The sequence below is a fragment of the Dromaius novaehollandiae genome, chromosome 16 (genome assembly GCF_036370855.1).
Source record: "Dromaius novaehollandiae isolate bDroNov1 chromosome 16, bDroNov1.hap1, whole genome shotgun sequence".
Classification (NCBI taxonomy): domain Eukaryota; kingdom Metazoa; phylum Chordata; class Aves; order Casuariiformes; family Dromaiidae; genus Dromaius; species Dromaius novaehollandiae.
Window position 1 is genome coordinate 11,214,602 of NC_088113.1, and position 19,945 is coordinate 11,234,546.

At 40.4% G+C, this 19,945-nt stretch overlaps 1 protein-coding gene across 11 annotated transcripts in view; it reads right to left on the reverse strand.

The window, feature by feature from the left end:
- The window catches only part of SULF2 (sulfatase 2), a 170,666-nt gene that overhangs the window by 9,626 nt on the left and 141,095 nt on the right, over positions 1-19,945 (reverse strand). For all 11 annotated transcript variants that reach the window (XM_064521479.1, XM_064521476.1, XM_064521478.1 and 8 more), the window contains 4 exons: positions 10,759-10,966; positions 4,231-4,474; positions 2,855-2,951; positions 1,028-1,122 (listed from right to left, as the gene is read on the reverse strand). In XM_064521479.1, the coding sequence (XP_064377549.1) occupies positions 1,028-1,122; positions 2,855-2,951; positions 4,231-4,474; positions 10,759-10,966 (644 nt within the window). The remainder of the gene's footprint in view (positions 1-1,027; positions 1,123-2,854; positions 2,952-4,230; positions 4,475-10,758; positions 10,967-19,945) is intronic.

Genomic DNA, 19,945 nt, shown 5'->3' on the forward strand with positions numbered 1-19,945 from the left:
TTGTGAAACATGTATGACTACTGTCACTGTGGCTGCTGTGCTCCTGGTGCCATCTGGCTCACGGCAGCCTCAGGAGTGGCTCTGTGATCACAGCTGCTCCTGGCTCTTTGAAATAGTTATTTCTGAGCAACTTTCTCAGAGGCAAATTCTATCTGTGTTAACGTTTGATTTTGAAAGATGTTCTGATTTGCTTATTTGTTCAGCAAGAGCTCGCTTGCCCCAGAAGGTTTCAGGTGTGTTTGAGCCTTCTTTCCCTACAATCCACAGGCCTGTTTTACAGCCATTTTGCAAATATTTGACTGTATGAGAAACCAACTGTACAGAGACCTGATATCACAATCACTGTTTTGATACTTTCTATTGCACTTAAAATTCACAAATCATCTGCATCAGGAAAAAAAGATCTGGTGCACTGAAGTCAGTGATGGTTACAGAATTCCAGTTACTCTGCTCTGACTGATAAATACCTGCTTTCCCCTCCTGGCACAGCTGCTAAATATTTTATTTCTGTACCTGCAAGTTATGAGGTGATGCATTCTGGCCTTGAAAAAATGGAATGGGAGGAAAATCTCTTGTCTGATCGCTCTATTAGTCCACGTACATACTTCAGTATTAAAGGAGCTTCATGTAACACTGCAGCCCATTGATAATTTGCCCTTGTGGATGGCAGGTTTTAAGAAAAAAGCCTGCAGCTTAAAATATTAATTGCTGGTATCTATTAGCAGCAGCTTCAGTACAACAGTGTTAACTAGCAAAGTGGCTTAAAAGCCATGATGTTAGGCCTATTGCATCATCACCACTTGACACAGAAGCAATTAAACTGTTGTCTGACCAGAAAATGGGCCCTGTACCTCTACAGCAGTCCAGCTCTCCCAGACACTGTTAGCAGATGAAACATACCCAGCTTATTTTCCTGCCTAACAGAGACAGAATAGTAAGCAGACTAACACTTACAGAGTCTGATCCGTGAAGATATAAATCAGCTACAGCTGCATATTACAATTACTCAGAAGTGCACAAGACATACCTTATCTTGTTACAATCACATTCTTCAGGTCTCTTCTTCTTCAGATGACCTCTCACCTCCCTCAGGTTTTTAATTTTATTTTGCAAAGTTTCAATCTAACAAAAAGTAAAGATATGCATTAAAAAAACAGAGCATGATTTAGCCTTGTTCTAACCCTCTCCAACCCATTCTACTGCTATCAAATGCTTCCTTTTCACCACCTTCCATGACTTGCACTACTAGCAAGCATTTTTCAGCTGATCTGTTTTCACAAACACAAAACACAGGAAATCTCTAGAGGAAATTACAGCCAGGAGAAAACATTTTTGGGCACAGTTTGCCTGCTTTGATTACACAGGGTGAAAGCAGAATGTGGTGCTGGGGGAGAGGGATAGGAGGACATACAGCTTTAGGTAGACAAATGTTCCATGCTGATTTTTCTTCTTGCACAATTCACGATATTTGCAAAGGGAGAAAGGTTACTCAAAGGAAACCAAAGCCCTTAAAGTTCACCCTGTTACCAGCCTGAAAAGGGACTAGAGAGAAGGTGCTTCAAAAGTAGCAAATTTCCATCATTTTACATGACAGTCTTTAGCAACATCTGGCCATATATGCTATAGATTAGCCATTAATGTAATTGTGCCACCCACCCTGTTTATTTTTAATGCCTCCTTCTTCAGCAAATGAAACACCTGCTTTTGTTCAGGCTAGCTCATAGTCAGTCTAGCCCATCTACACTCAAATGCAGATTCCAGGCTTCCACCTTTGTTCTTTATACAGCAGAAAAAACAGAGTCACCCAGTCTGAACAAAGAAGTCACTGCAAAGCTAGCATAAGACTTCAGTGACTGTAAAACTAACGGACATCATCCATGACTGATGAACAGATAGAGAATAGGGTTCAAGGAAAATACAGAGAATCGAAACCTAGGACCCTACGTCAGAAGCACAAAAGGACAGAAATGAGCTCTCATTTTCTTTTATCCTTCAGAGGATGTAGGCTATATGAAGTGCCAAAGAGCTGGAACAGCATGGTGATATTGAAGATGTTTGGGTTCCCTTTTTTTTTTTTTTTTTTTTAAATGCTAGCAAAGCTAATAGGTTTTTCAATATCTGCCTTGTTATGTGCCAATCCGTACCATAAAGGCCAGCCAAGGAGTTCTCACATACAACTGTGCTGTGAGTTCATGGGATTTGCTAAGAGAAAAAGAGGAGGCCCTTTCCTTATGCTCTGCTTTGGCATTTGTTCCATCATTAAATGTAAAGTGTTTGAGCTTATACTCTTCAATATTATCTAAAGTTTTACAGGCAGATTTCATAGGACAGATTCTCTCCAGGTTCTGCATATCCGTAAGCCTAAGGAAAACCAATTCAACTCCCAAATACAGAAGTTAAAAATAAAGAAGTTAAAAATAAAGAAGCAAGCAAAATAAATTGTTTGAGGAGCTAATGAAGCTCAAATTTCCTTAGATTTGTTTTTTAATTCAGAGGCTTTTTTAAGAGGCATGTTGGGGAGCGGCGTTAATAAAATGTGAGACCCAGTTGAAATTTTTCCCAGGAGTGGGACACCTGTAAGTCTCTTTCACTCATCTCATGAGGTTAATGTCATTCCTAAGGTTTTTTCCAATTGCAGTTCTCCCTCCATTCAGCATCTTGTTTTCACAAACCTTGATTATCTATGAAGTCTCTACTCTGAAACCAGCCAGTGAGTTCAAAACATTCCAGTGAGGGACAAAGATACCCAGAGGCAGACAGACCTACATACAAACAGTCAGCATGATCCTATCAGCCCATAGAAACCCACACTAAAAACACACACTGCAAATGCATGACTGATAACATCACTGACCTCATGGTCAATATGAAGTTTATGGTCCTTCCAAGCTTGCAGTGACCTGTACAGATCTGTGTCACACTGAACAGTATCATTCTCCAGGATATAGCACCTGGCCACGGAAAAACAAATGCATTTATTACAGTACACAAAAAAGATCCCACCAATGCAAACAGCTGGTTTGATAATACCACTCGAGGACACATGAGAAGCCAGCTTGGAAATGACATGCAGAATTCAGAAAAACATTGTTCATTCAAGAGACTTAGAAGAGTATCCTATGAGCCAGGAAAGACGCTTGGTTTCGAGTTGCCATGGAAATTTCTCAGAAGGAGAAAAATTAAGGGGAGAAGATCCCTATAAAGTAGACCCTGTTGACTGTTTCATTTCTATATGTAGATTGTTCTGCACAGAGTTCCTGTTTATTCATTAGGCTGCTTACATAAATAATCTCTACTAACTAGCAAGCACTGAAAGCAGTGCTCAGAAGCAATTTCCCTATGTGTAATTAAATGATATGGGGGAAGGAGCAAGAAGAAAATGCTTCTTTGTAAGATGTATTACGATACCACAAAGAAAAAAAAAGGAAACCTTGCAATTTTCTGCAAAAGGGATAAAATTTTTCAAAAACATCTCCCTGACTTCAGAAGCTAAATACCCTTTGACAATATTAAGTACTTGTGTTTTACTAACTTCTAATGCAATCTAGGCTTTTAAGATTCTTTCAAAAAATTGACTCAAATACTAACTTGAGAAGTTTTTTAAGGGATGAGAAATACCATGTAGTTATTTTTGAGTTCTTGTTTAAATTAAAGTTGAGTTTTTTCATCATTATTTATTTATATATCATAATTAACTTCTTAATAAATAAGGAATATTTATTTATTCCTTTATTTTCTGTAAACCACCTCACACATGAGTGTTGTCCCATTGCTATCTTTTCCACAAGTGCTACTGGGAACTCCTCATGAATCATGTACAACCTTCCTGACTGTTCCCTGTATGGAGATGGGATTCACCCAATATGGTGAATAAGGCAGCAAAATCAATTTAACTTGCTCCAGGAAAAAAGCACAAATAGTGGTTTATGGATCCTGAACATTCGAGAGAGCTGGCATAGCTCTGCTCATGTCAGCCTAGCTATGTTTTCTCATGTTACTGAGTCTCTAACCCTGGAAACAGAAGTTAAATGGAAACCACAGGTTTTACAGCAGCTGACTGGCTGATGCATGCTTACATGAGCTAGTCGTTAAACAATTTAACACACGTAATCAATAATGACCCATATGGAGGGATCTAAACAATAAGTTTTACCAAAAGTAACACACCTCTTTTTGTAAAGCAGCCATTCAAGCAGCACTGGCTTACAGACATCTATCATGCGTACTCACCTGTGAGTCACTTTTATTAGGTTAGGGGCTGTATACTCTGCAATGCCACCAGTGCCACTGTACTCCCCCATGTCTCTATCTTCCTCTTCACGAGCAATATCCCTCTGCATCTTGTGTCTTTTGGTGATGTTCCTTGGTAAGACCGGTTGGTATCCATCCTCTAGCCCGAAGTTGTAAACCTCTCCATCCAACTCAACCGACACAGAACGGATAGAGCGATTCCGGACATAGCTTGGTTTGTACTCTGCATGGAAAAGGCAGAGAAAAGCAGAACAGGGTGAGAAACAGCATGTTACAATTTGGTCACCTTTGTGGTTCTTGGAAAAATCAACCTGTACCATGGCATTTGGAATTAAATGAATGAGAAATGGTGTTTGTTGCAGCTGTCCTCATTATCTTTTGCAAGGATGGATAGTACCTTAAAACATGAGAGCAAGGGGCTGATATAATCCAAATGCATAGGCATGGCAGGGGGGAAAAAAGAAAACATACAATATCACTTGGAGAGTAAACAGCTCTTTCAAAGAAATTCTGCTTTTCCCCCCAAAGTCAGCAGTAGATGGCAGTAAGACCTTAAAAACTAAACCTGACAGTTACCATCAGCAGGGTATTAGGTCATCTTCCAGCTAGATCTCTAATGCTCTGCAGTTTGTCCAGCAACAACTGCTCCCATGCCAGGATGCCTGCAACTCTTCCCAAGATTTGTCCCAAGTTTCACAGGGAGTATTCCCAGTGTTCAGCCTGACACTCTTCTCAATTCCATGCTCTTTCTTCAAGGTAAGGTGCTTTATTCTATGGAGAGGGGTTAATATCTGAATCTCTACCTTCATCCACTTCTGCATCTTTTCTTTGCAATTATTTTTCTCATATGCAGACTAGAGTTTCTGTACAAAGCACCACCCTCCAGTGCTATGCAGTCCCTCAGACTTTGCCTCTGCATTTGCAGTCCAAAGTCGAAATGAAACATTTGCTACCCATTATCGCTACACGGTTTGAGATGTGATGTTTTTGCCATTACTGCTTTCCAAAGTTCTCTGTCCCAGCATAAATCCCCGAAGTTCCTCTTCCATTTGTTCCGGAACTGCAAGAACATACCTTAGTTATGGGGTCTAAATCCGTATCTAAACTTCCCTAACATGGGGCAGGGTCCACCTCTGGCCACTGTTTCCTACTCGTTGTCAACAGTTGCTCAGAGTCACTCATTACATTAAGAGGCCACCACATTCCTCGAGAAGAAAGTACAACCAGACAAAATACAACAGCAGAGCCTCGCTTTTTCCACCTGCGCAACGCTCGAGTCTCTTGCTCCATATGTGTGGTTTGGAATCATCTGTGACATTACTGGAAACAAGCAGGTCTCTTGGCTCCTCTGCTCATCTCTCCTTTACACAGAGCTGAAACAGCAAATTGCACTAGAATGGGACCGACTTCTGCAATCTGATGATGAAAAAATGCCATCATTGAGCCAAATGAGAAGACCAATCTTTTTTGCAATTCCAGGCTCCATAAAATAGCCAACTTTCTCTATGGGATAATCTCCACAGCAAAACAAGCAGAGCAAAAAGCAGTGCGAGGTAGAACGCAGCCAAAACTGACAAAAGAAATATTCACATCAATCAGTGTGCTTTGGCATTGACACAGACTGACTTTTTTCAAGACCCTTTTTATGAATTCCAAACAGATCACAGTCTCAAAAGCCATTTTGAAGATTTTGGGAAGAGAAACAAACATCTCTTCCCACCTGAAACTGGTCCCAGCACTGAATTCTTGTCAGCACCACACACAGTAAGTAGAATACCAGCTGGATTGTCTGGCTCAACACATTTTCCACCTGTGGCTCAAAGTTAATTGCTGATATTAAGCCAGGTCAGTCACAGCTGAAGGGGAAAAAAAAGACAGAAAAAAAACCCAAACCAAAAAAACTTATTTCAGGTACCCATTCAGGAAATGTTTGAATAAATGAGAAGGAAACGGAAATCTTTTCAGAAGTAGGAGGAAGTTCCAAAAAGCTACACCCTAACAGTTATATTCAAAGGGTAAATTCCCATTTCTTTAATCGTTCCCTCATTTCATCTTGTCAAGCCCAACCAACTAACAACTTACCTTCCAATTCTAATATGCCAATCCAACTCAGCAAACTGCTGCAGGCAACTACAGCCTACACATGTCCCTGAAGAATGAGAGCCCAGGAGAGTTATTTCTCCCATGGAGCCAATCCTAATCCAACCTGGTAAAGAACAAACTGGTCTGCAGTGGGACAGCTCATGAAGGACTTCTTGTAGAGCTGTGATTAGTGCCAAACTCTATCATTTTCAGAGGAAATGGTTAAAATATTTAATAAGATCAATATTCACCTGTGCTCTCCCATCTACAAAGTGCACTGAAGGCATAGATTCCAGACTAATTACTTTATTCTCCCCCAGGGTTAAGCTTTGCTCTCCAGGTCATTTGCCTGCGCGCATAACCCACAAAGTAGATCCAGGGTTACTAAATATTTGGCTCAAAATACCTATACTCCCCTTCTCAAATTACCGACGTTTGGCTTTGGTCAGTTCTGTGAGTCCCTGTACTTCTTTCTCTGGTCTTGCAGAAGCCAGCTATCCTTAAAACTGAATCTGGAAGTGGAGTCTGGAGCAACTTAAGCCTAACAAAGCTAACCACTTTTCAGTGCCATAGTCATCCTGCTTTGTCTTCTTGAATCACTTGACAAGCGTGCTCGTGGTCTTTGGAGCCTGAAAGGAAGTATCCTGTTCTGATCCAGATTTCCCCAGGCAGTCTGGAGACTCACACCCACCGGATTTTACAGAGCTATTTTTTGGTAGCATCTCAGGTTTCAGCACTGGAGAAGGGAAGCATGAATTGCAGTATCTGAAATAATCATTCAATTGAATAAAGTGAGGTAATGCTTTATTATAAAACCATGAATTTCATATATGACATAAACTTGCCCAGCCTTCAAGGTTTATATTTAACTCTTCTCACATCCTCAATACTCAAGCCTTATTACTTATTTTGCAGCTGCCAAATTCATGATTAAACACTGAGATCATTCAGAAATGATAGTTCTCTCAGGGATAACTGAGAAGACCATAACCAACTGCAACCACGGTATGGCAATTCCCCCAAAGCAGAGACATGACTGCTCAGCAGAAGCATTAGCAGAAGACAGAGGACTCTTGGTCTTCCCTCTTGCCACTTATTCTGTGTAGGTGGTTTGGATCTGATGCATTTTCCAGCACCATAAATGACCATGGAATAAGCCAGTCAGCAAGGAATCTGCTGCTAAACATGTGCCACAAGGAAAAAATCCACCACTAGCCTTATGAATACCAACTTGAGATTTCCAGAATTCAGTAGAGCAGCAGCACCTTTTTTAAACAGCACCAAAGGAAAATTAGGCACTTTAAAGTTAATTTTTTAAAGATATCTCAAGTGTCTAGAAATATGGATAGAAGGATGAAGGTGATTTTTCTTCAGCATTAGGCACACAGGGACTTCAAAAAATCTTATTTTGAATCTGTGTGCTTAGATATTTCCAGCAGAAAAAGAAATCTTCTGAAATCCAGTTTCCTATAACTGCCATTAAGAATTTTACTTCATTCTCTTTAAAGTAATTGACATTCAGGTATTTTGCATAACCAATAAAGTCAGGTCTTAAAACACAGGGATTTTGCTACAACATTGAGATTACCTCAAACGAAAAACAACTACATGAAAATTGTAGTAAAAATGTACTAGCCCCTTTTCACAGACTTCTGTTTCTTGTTTACAGACCTGTGTGGCCTATCATTTCTCTACGTGCAGCTAAGTAACTCCTTTAATCGCACGCACTTGCTCATCACAGTAGGAAAAGATCAAATTCATAGCAAGAAAACATAACAGACCACAACACAGCCCACCATCAACTTTTAAACTTTCCTCCTATTGCAAAGCTTTGTTTCATTTTTCTTATAAAAACAAAAGCACACCAAAGAGGACAGAGAAATGCAAATATTGTAAAATATTCCTGACACCCAAAAGCAGATATGCCAAATCTTAATGCTTCTGGTGCTTCTAGCATGTAAAAGCTTTGCAGGTGGGTTGTGTGTTTGTACATGACCCAGAGAGTATGTTCACAGCATGACTTTGCTACTGAATTTATTCAATTTAGAAAATATTCTCGCTTGCTAAATGCACTGGTGCACCTGACCAGGCGTCTGGGCCATACCCACATTAGAAAGCAATTTGTTTATCAAAACATTTGGTGCTCAGGCCCCGCTATCTAAAATTTATGTGGCCTGTGGCAGGGTGGTAACTTTGGACTACATTTGGTCTGGTCCCCTTGGCCGTACATCCTCCCCATGCATGAGCGGTTTGAATCTTCCAAAAGACTCGTCCTCGTATGCCGTCGGGGGCTGGGACACACTTGATGCACTGCAGCAGCAGAGCTTCCAACTGAGTTTTCTGTGAGTGACTGTATATTAAAACACAGCAAAATTGCTCTGCAAATGCATCCCCTGCTGCACATGGGAAAAGGGAATGCTCAGGAGATTCCCTTCAAAATCACACTATTGCTATGAACTGAAGCATTAATGTAGACAGGGCCTATTCTAGTTTGAAACTTTAATCTTCTGTTTACTTATTGTTCAATCTGACAAAAAGCATTTGCTGGCATTCAAGCAGGGCTGCTGCATGACGCCGTGCATTCACTGGACTTCGAGTACCAGAGCCCCAAGGACTCGTTCAGAAGTGTGCAACCCAACACAGACTACACTATCTCCCATCCAGGACTCATGAAATGGGACATAAAATACCCCTACACGACATCAAAATCCAGGTCACTCTCTATTACCCTTTGCAGAACATTAACTGGATGGGCAGCAAGGCAAGGCTCCATTTTCTCTTTTGACAATCTGCAATCCCATGAGTCAGAGGCTGTTTCAAAAAAATCCCTGGTATGCTACCTTGACTTGTACTGCATGAACATGACTATGTTCATGTCCTTTCAGCATCTAATTTATTAGATAAGTGAATGTGAAAGAATAGCCAACACAAAACCAGTCTGTGTCAACAAGTCTAAGCTAACCTCTTCCACTGTATACCACACCCTGGATGTGGGCAGAGGGAAAAATAAAGCATCTGTAGTCAATTATTTTACTCAAGACACAAGCAATGGAAACATGATTGCCAAGATCCTATCCTACGCTGCTTAAGTTTATGCCTGTGGTTCAAGCAGGCACAGTGAGCTGAAGGGCACAGTACAAACTCTGCCTCTTCTGAGCAGAACCTGGGGGGAAAAGATGTTCCAACCCCTCTGCTGATGGTATCTTTGCAACCTTCACTTCTTTGCCTCAACCTCCTTCATACATAAACTAAAGGTAATTATACACTTAATCACCTCCTCTGGATGTTGTGAAAATTAGTTAATGTTTAGGAAGCACATCGCAGATGAAAAGTACTTAAATAAGTGTTAAGTATTATTAGATAGCATTATGTTGCCCTCAAATTGTTTTCCTCTTCACATTTAAGTGCCTTCGATCTACTCCTGTTATTTGACTCCCCATAACTGAACTTTCTTCTCTGTGACTTATTAAAAAAAAGTTAATCAAACTGCAACCTCTAGTGTTATTTAAAGATTATCTTCTGTGCCACATATGTAAACAGCAAGTATAGTTGAATAATTTCATCTTGGAACCAATAACTTTTTTCAACTAGAAATTAGCTTAGTAGGTACTAATCAGCTTGCAAGGCAAATATAATGGGAGAAAATCAATTTAAACTCTCGGTTTGAAGCTTGTGCCAGGTCATTATAGAGAAAGACTAATCTGCTAAATAATTAAGGCTCTGCATTCGTGGAGTGAGACGAAAGAAACATTACAAGTGAATAATAATTCTGTGCTGCCATTTGCCTCTTTAATCTATAATTAGGCTATGTACTTCAAATATAGATGTTAGCCTAAGGTTTAAAACAGAGCCAGTGGAAAGGGCTTTCTGAAAAAGCACCTGCTCTGTGCCAAGGAAACTAGAAACAGACTCATCCCCTTTGGATGTGATCTCTGGATAAAAGTCAGGCTTGGCTCTGCTGACTGAGCATAAGGAAAAGATGTTAGAAGCAAGCGGCTTCTGTAACAAAGTGCATGCACCCTTATTAAAAATAAATTACTGCAGTAATGGCCCAAAGCACCACAGTGTCTACTGAAAATCTGAGTACTTGCTATAAAACACTGTTCTTGTTTCATGGTCTACGTAAGGATGTGCTGCTTGCCACTTCAGTGTGTGTATGGCGATTCCTAGTTTCAAAAGAAATAAACATATGGCCCTATTTTCGATCACGACATTGCTCTTCCTACAAACTGAGGAGATTTTCAAGTCTGATTGTCCAGTATGAGACACCCATTTTCCTATTTAGATGCATAATAAATAGCCTGGTCTTCAATGACATCTGTAGGTGTTCAGTGTCCGTGAAAATCAGGACAATTATGGGTGCTTGAGAACAAACTCATAACAGTTTTCTAAGGCAGAAACAGAAGACGTAGTGGGTTCACTTACTCTTCTTGGAGAAGAATTTCTTTCTCCGTCCGACATGGCTCAGCTTGTATTCGTTCTCTTCACAGTTGCAGTCTTCACTATTCCTGTTGTAATACTTGGGCAAAAGGTTTGAGGTGCCTTTGCTGGTGCCTGCAGCTGCCAAGTTTGCCATTCCCTTGCACTTGTGTAGCTTGAGCTTCCCACTGGCATCTTCCACACACTGCCATTTCTGGAAGAAACATTTGGATCAATAAAACTCTGCCTCAAACGCTGTATTGTCTAATGGCCAGCTTCTGTGATCTAGCAGAAATTCCTCATTATAGTAAGCTGGAGCTTATCTATTGCCTACTACCAAAACCAATTTCTTATGATGTTCCATTCTCAGACAAAACAGGAACTCTCTGCAACACTCTTGCATTTGTTTCTGGGAGGCAGAACAATGGGAATTGCTTAATAAAATCAGTATTATAGCTAAAAACATGAAGGTGACAAGTCACAGAACACAGACCTCTAGGATGAACCAAGGAACTTCAAGACTCATCCACAGGTCTGAGAAGGATCCCCGCTTACAAACAGGGTGTTTGCCAGGCTGGCAGGAATCTATGCCACTACCATACCATTGCCCCTATCATACCACTACTGCCTTAAACAGAGCCACTACCGTTCCATGAAAACAGAGCTAGGCCTGCATGAAATCTCGGCCCCATTCCCTGCACTATAAAAAGGGAAGCAACTTTTTCTGAGGAATCTCCTATTCTTTCCTAGTTTACATGCTTGATGGTGGGACGAATTTATTCAAGTTGTAGATTCCTTTTTTTTGTAATCAGCTGATCTGAGCCAATTATCTAGACACCTACAGCCAATGGAGAGGAACAGGCAGCAGCCGGGTGCAATTCATTTCATCTTAAAGCAGATATATAAGAGAGATGAGAAAAAGACTGCCCTACAGAAGTGCCTGTTTCTCTTCCTTGACCTTAAAAGGGTCTAGATGACTGGATCAGCTACGGATGTCTGTAGTTAGATGAGATTAATTCCATCTTGAGAGTTTCTCTCAGTAGCTTTTCCCATTCAACACACTTGGGCTTGATTCAGTCTACTGTGGAGCTGAATGGGATGCCTGTAAAATGATAATCCCTCCCCTCTTTCTCTCGGACTAGAGAGAATCTCATCTCTAATCCCTGATTCCTTCTGTTACCTAAAACCTGAAGCAACTTGTTTATAACCCCCTTTTTGCTAATGTCAGAGTTGTGTTCAAGCACAAGGGAGTTAAGCCACCTTCAGTTTGGCACATAAGCATTTACCCATTTCCCAGATGCACCACAAAATAATTTTACCTACTCTTTTATTTACCGACACACTACTAGCTATTAAACTAGGATTTGGGATATATTAACACAAATCGCAGTAGCCTCAAATAGAGTCACTTGGAACCACTTCAGCTTTTTGCCAGGTCTTGAGAGGAGTTCCTCCTTTTCCCTATTACAAAAGCCTAGATCTGTGCCTCCAGGACTCACCGTGGTATTGACAATTTTCCAAACAAAAGAACAGACAGAAAAACAGCAACAGCTCTCAAGTGAGATGACACTTTACAGCCAGCGTGGAGCTCTATGAGGAAGAGCCAGACACCTCTTCCCGAAGAGAGGTGCTCCCAGGCCTGTGCAACACAGCTTACATTTTCCAGTGAAATTGGCCCCATTATTTGCATGACGGTAAAGTAAGAAAAGAGTAACACTGTGCTTGTGCTGTAGAGAATCTAATAGGAGCCAGCATTTGACTGGCCAGTTACAGTTGATTCATGTACATCCAAGGTGAGCTCCTCTCTTATTTCAAAATTTTGGAGGTTTATAGTGTGTCTACTCATTTCCTTAGAGAACTGGACACCAGGTCTCCTGAGCTATAATTATTTTAAAGATGCAGATATTATGCCAAATCTCCTCTGTGATCCATGCCTTGCGCTGGTGTAGATAAACCTGGCTAAACTTTCAGCACAAGAAATCATGAGAAATCAATGACAGACACTGACAAGCAGACATGTAAAACTACATCACTGCATGACTGTCTTCATCTGCAAAGCAGGATATATTTTCCTAGAAGGGGCATAGAACAAAAAATCTTTGAAGAACAAATTGCTAAGTCTTTTTCCTTTTTACTTTTTTATGTCCAACATGGACTGATGCAGTTTGCAGTTTGAAGTAAAAGTCATTTTACTAGAATGAGTCTTTTACAATGAAAAAAGCTGTAAAAATGTTTGTTGCTGTTTCCCATTTTGATTCATATGAAACTTGATTTGGAAAATATACAAACAAATTGCATCTTCTGCTCAGCAGAGCTCTCTGCTATAGATATCTGATATATTAATAATGAAGGCCTTTTCAACAGATTCAACAGAGAGAAAGTTACATGCCATGATGAAAAATACTGCAAATAAATGCCCTGATGTGTGGCCCAAAATATTTATTCTCCATTTCTTTCATCTCCTGTCAAAAAAGCAAGTGATGCTCCTTTTTCCCCTCCAGGGGAACTGGAAGAATTCCTTTAATTTTTTGTGCAGTTTAAATCTTTCCAAGGCAGCTGTATGCTACAGTGAAAACATCTTAAAGGTTTTGCTGGAAGGGCACGGTCCATTGCTGAATGAATGCAATGCAGAAATATGTAAACCACTTCAGAAGCAAACATTGAATACCTATGGCAAAAAGAGAGTCTCAAGCTCTTATTATTCCTCAAAATAGATACAGACGTGTGAAAACGTGTCTGGGATCCTACAACTTACCCCACTTGCTTCTAAGTACAAACACAAATTCTGTAGGTCAACATCATGGCTATATCAGATGTAGTCATTCCCACAGGATGCTTTCAAACTTTGGGAAAAGGGCAGTGGTAGAAATGGAACTGTGAAAATCCCTACTTGACTTGAAGCTTCGAGAAGTGAATTCTGGCATTTTAAATTTATATCTAATGCACAACATAACATCATGCAAAAACCTGTGTCAATCCCTGGAAGCAACTAAAGTATTTTATAAGAGGTAATCATCTAAATAATTAAGTCCCTATATAGAGAACTCTAAGTGCCCCAGAGATACTTTGGCTCACAGTCACAAATGATAACCATCCAGTAGCAAAATATAATTACATATAAATAGTGGATTAACTCAGCCAGCCAAGAAAGCAAAGTGCCCTTAGTTCACAACTTGCCCCCAACTTTTCAGGTCTTTTCTTCACTAGCCCAAAAGATATGTTCCTCATTCAGGTTCTGTGGCTCGTAATATCTCACAGGAGCTAAGTCCTGAAAGGGTGGGCAGCTGTAACACAAACTAGAGACCAGTGGAAAACACGGGCTCTCCCACAATCTCTATCCCAGCTCATGTCAAAACTCCAAAGGAAGAACCTTTCTTTCTTCCTGTGCTGACTTACAGAACAGCTACTCAAGTCATCAGATAAATGGCTTTGCAATACATTCTGAAGTCCATCAAGCTCGCATTGTGCAAAACCTTCCAGACACATTGTTTAGTCATTAAAGCTGTTCCAGCTGGAGATTTCCCACCACCTTTAGGCAAGCAGTGCCAAGGAAGTGGCTGCGCTGGTGCTTTCTGCCACCTACTGCGTTGGGCTTGTTCTAACAGTTCCACTCCATCCTCTACCTGACCTCCCACTGCAAAACATGCTACTGACAGTTATTCCTGCGTGATTCAGAAGAGCCTTGGCTCTATTTAATGGAGAAATTAGTCCTACTTAACAGAAATCTGGTTCAAAGGTACACTGTTAAGTTAAAGACAAGACAGCTTGTAAGATATGTTCCCCCAAAGCCTAAACTACCTGCTACATGTATCGACAATAGCAAATTAGGACTTCGATATCAGTGTAACATGAATTTAACAGCAGCAGTTGTACTCCAAATAGATGCCCTGCTTCTCTCCAGTAAAACGATTAACCTTGAACATGCAAATGACCCCTAATTGCAAAAGACATGTTGTATTTTTCTGTGTGTCAGAAAACCATGATTTCTCTTAACAACCTCCATCACCATCAAGTGGTTTTGCATTATTGTGCATCAGAGCCTTCTTGTCACTACAGCAATTACAGATGTTAATTCAAAGTCATTACTTGAGGCCCAATCAGAAATAAATAGCCATGACCTTCCCAGTAGGCTTTTTCATGCAATTCACTCATTTCCTCAGTGAATCTCTCTCAATCGACATTGTTTCCCTTGAGGAAAAAGGGCTAATCACACAAGTCCTGCTAAGAGAAGACAAAACACACAGATTTCAAAGCCGAGCCCTAAATCATCACATCGCGCCTCATCAACTCCTCTTTTTATTAAGGAAAAGAGATACCATTCCCTCTTACAGAGAAGTGAAAAGTGAAACTGTGTCTGATGTGCTAGCTGCTAGCAAGGCTCCCTCCCTAATGGTTTTAGGATTACAGGCTCTAGGATTGAAAGTTTCTCCAGGATAATGAAGTCCTCTGTCACTGCCAGCAATCCCACAAAATCATTTCAGCAGCATTCATCCTCTTTAGGTGGATGTTTTTTGCACCCCATTCTTGCTGCCACATTGGATGGCGAGCTCAAAACAAACTGCTGTGACTTCCAGTCTAAATTTATTTTTGAGCAGTAGGGCCACATTTTTTCTTGTATGAAAAAATAAGCTTTCTTTAGCTTTTCTCCCCTGCTGGGGTTTGCTCCTTGTGTTTTCTGGACTAATCAGGATAATACAGCGAAATCCATAGAGAGACACAAGTCCCTTCTCTACGAGAGGTAATTCCACGGCTTTGGCTGGCAGCTTGTCCTACCGCTCAGATGTTACAGGTTTCAGGAAACAGCCAACCTGAATTTCCCCTTGTCTGTCTCCTATACATTACTACTTCTCTGTTCTTGTTGACTGAAAACAATTGGCTCCTGTTTTCTTTATAGTATCTCTTAGATTCATGCAGACAGATGTCTCTCCCCTCAGCTATTTTTTTAATAGACTGAATGTGCCCAGCTCCTTAGCTGATCCTCAGAAGGCTTATTTTCTTAATCTTTTATCATTTTGGGGTTCTCTCCTCTGCACCTTCATCCAATTTATCCATCAGCAAAGGATGAATCTAGTTTCCTCTATTTCATGTCATTAGGATATAAATAGTGCTTTCTGCTGGATTTTTTTTCATTCCAACTGGACATTATTTCATTACACTGGCTCATGATTTTTGGAGAATCTGACCTCTGTGCTCCCAGCTCAAGTTCAGTTGTCAAGGACTACATATCACTCAAACCTTAAAATTACAAGAGGAATTGACAGGAAATTTGGGGACTCTCTAATGTCACAAGCTATAGCTGAAGTGAGGCAGGTGGATCAATCGGCTAGCATGCAAATGAAAATTTAGCTAAATACCTGATTTGAGGCATCATAATTTTATAACTAATTTATTATTACTGTAATAACTGTATCGTGGTATCAAACGGTACTGCAGAAGCTGAAGAGTGAGTGCATCCTGCAGCCTCACCAGGAACTGCACTAGTGGTGACGGAAGAGGCAGAAGCACCAAGAGGGGAACGGATGAATATTACGGTCTGAGGTCCCACACCAAGCCTGAACAGTTCTGAGGCTGAAGCCAGTCTCCTGACCTCCAGCTCATTGTCTTTTGAGCTAACCTACAATGCTACTCACGTCAGGATATTTTAAGCATCTGTTTTTTAGTCAATGTTGGTATCGACTTTGGCAAGGTACATACAACATCCCCTGCGGCACTGACAGGGAGTTAAAAAAAGAAAAACAAAACAACAAAACCCCTGTTAACAAGAAATGCAAATTTCTTGGTTTTCTGAAGCAACAACAAGCAAACAACCCATAAAAGTAAAACAGCCTCTGGACATCATTATAGGCTACTTCTGGCTAAAAGAGGAAACCAGTGTTGTTAATTATAATTCTTGATAAGGAATACAACCCTTGAATAACAGTCCTTAATAAATCACCGTGATTTTAATTTTCATGGTTAGTTGCCTCCTAGTATCATCAGTTAGAGGGCCGATAAAATTTTTAATGTATGAAGTTATCAACAAGTCATTTCTTGTTGTAATCGCAAATTAAGAACTGGATCCCAAAAGCTGCTGAGCACGTGCAACTTGTGCTGGAATTCAGGAACTCCAAAGATCCACTTAACGAGCTATTAAAGTTATCTGGATTCTAGCTAGTTTGACATGCTTCACTGTTATCAACAGGACCTAAATTCCTTAGTAACCTCAGGACATCTCTGCTAGCTACAACAGAACCAGAGAACCACATGAGAGGGGGAGATCTAAAACTTTCTTCCCTGTTGTTAAAGAAACTCATTATAAACCCTGATTTAGCTTTCCAGGTCTGACTAACATAAGTAGAAGCTACAGGGCCCTCAGGAAAAGAAGGAAATGTAAACCATTGTTGCTACTGCTCCACCCTTGGCACTCCACAATGGCTAATGATGATTATGGTGGCAGGAATACAATCTAGAGATACTATTTAGAAACTGCCCTAGGAAAGCACATATTAGTCACGATGATTTTCATCACTGCTATGCCATGCTATGTCAGAGAATTTGGGGGACCACGCAAGTAAGTGGCATACTTTTACTTATGCTATCTTCATATCACTTGGTCTTTCCTTACAAAAGAAAATGTCCCCTCATGATCCTGATACAGCACAAAGCAATCAGGGAAGGTTGTATAATCAACGTTTCACTTGCAGACCATGTGCAGAAAAAAAAGCAAAATTTTTGCATTTTGAATCTTCTTTGGGAGAAAATAGTCATATGAAATAAGCTTTTTAATGTTATGTACAGCAAAATTCTACTTGTATTAGATTTGCATGCAAGTAGAGCCTTGAAAAGGGTTTGAAAGGAAATAATATAAACTCAGGCAGCTATTTTTGCTGCAAATTAGAAATACTATTGTACCATACCAAGTCCCGTTAAAGACAAAAATCATATTTTTTAAATGTAGAGCACAGACTCCCTATAGCAATCAGCAGTGCTGCAGGTATCGCATATTTAACAAATATGCATAAAGTTGGCAAGTGACTTAAAGGGAGCTGTTGTGCAGCTGTTGTTATGATACTGAGGAGTTGCTGGGAATACTCTGCAGAGCAGCGCTGATATCATAATTGGCTTCCACAAAAGCACATTAATGCAGGCCGCCAGATAAAAGTGGGTCAGCTTCCACTTACCAGCCAGTTTAGAATGAAAGGCCGAACAACACTGAAGAGAAAGAATTTGTGTGCAAGCCATTAGGTACCAGGATAAATGTTTTTTATTTCATGGGGGAAGAAAGAGCTCATCTCTTTTAAATCCTTGAATATAAATGCCAAGCTGCTCTTTCATCTGAGGCTACAGTCACCCTTTGTCGGATGCAAATAACTAACACAGCCCAAACCCTACTAACTGAGAAAGAAAACATGGCAACACACACATTCCCATTGCACTCAGAAGCATTTACATACATTATGTTGCCAAAAAAATCCCACATAATGGACTATGAAACAAGGTTTTAAACAGCATGAATAACCTCATCTCCATGATCCTGGTGCGCTCTTATCAAAACTATTATAGGTCAAGGAGGGTGACAGAAATTTGCAAAGGAAGAGCATTTTGTGGCAACAGAACAGTATTCACCAACTTGCACGCTCACAGAGGGGAATTTCAAGTTCTCCATCTCACATTCATAGCTTTCTTTACCTCTCCTCTACTCAAAACTCTGTCCTTGTCTCTTCTCATTGACTCCCCTCCTGAGCCTTTGTCCTCCATTTGTGCTTCTCTTGTCTTCCTGCTCACCCTTCACATTCGCTGGCACTTCTCAGACTACTCTGTGCATGGAGCAGCAGCTTCCCCAAAACTCATCTGAATCAAGAGAGAGACTCCGAATGACTTTAGCAAGCTTTCACTAAATCCTGACCCCGACTCCTCTTCATTTTTATACCAGGATGTGAAAATTCATCTCTTGTACTAAACATTCCAGATACTGTTAAATGCATAATAATTAAGTGCCCTGCAGGGTCAGGCGACGCCTGCAAAGTAACCGCTGTATCTGTACAACGCCAACACCCCCAGGACAGTGGCACGTTATTCATCTGGGCACATTCTACTTCCTATGCAGAGCTGCGAACAGCATCAGCAAACAGAAAACAACCATTTGCCATTGTAAAAGTTATTCTTGCTTCACTTTGAAAAGACTTTTGGGTGCACCCACATTTAGGGACAATTTACCCTCAAATAAGCACATTCATTTCCCACTGTTCCTGCTGTCTAGACAAGAGTACGAGGACATATTCTCTGGAGTAAGGGTTAGATGGATTGAGACTCCCTTGAGAGCCCTTCCCAGACTCTAATTGACTTGATTGTTAGGCAATTTTTCCTGATGTCCAACTTAAATTTCTTTTTTTTGCTCAATTTCATCCTATCACTTCCAATTAGGTTTGACTGAACTGTTCAAAACAATTCTCCTCCTCCCAGTCTCCTCACAACGAGGATGCAGCACACACATCTCTTATTAGCACACCTTCACTTTGAAATTTACTGGCAATTTTAAGTACAGAGTTGACATTTTTTCCCCCCTTCTTACAGATGTCGAAGATATTTTATTTTCCACAGAAGAAAATATAAGCCTGTGCATGTGTGCAGACATTACAGGGACGTCTCCCTCTCTTCCACAACTGAGACATGTGGTAATTATAGCAAGAAAGCCTTGAATGTGGCTAAGTTGCCTTATGTAAAGAGACAGCCTCAGTGACAATATGGTCTTGGAAAGTCTCACTTCTCCTCTGTACTTACAATAATGTTTAAAATAATTGGGAAGAAAACAACGGAAGGAAGAAGCTGAAACACCCCTCAAAGAGAAAATACTGATGGAAAAAGAAAAGCTTTATTTCCCCAAACTACTTACTGGATGATGATGAAGCAGAAGGAATGACTTTTCCCCTAATTTCTAAAGAACGTGGCAAACGTAAAAAACAGTGGCTTGCTCCCACCCATCTAAAATTTCAGCTCTAGACATCTGATGACAATAAACTACTGCACAAAAGTTAGTACTTCTTTAACTTCAGTATTTTCGAGAAAAAGAGGACATGATAATCTCTTTGTCCACTAAATATGACAAAGCAGCACAGGAGGAAAAGAGTAACTGGAAAATGTTTGTGTGTATCAGTTGGATCCAAACACTTAAAGAACAACGGATTCACTTCACAGGTACACTGAATTACGTGAC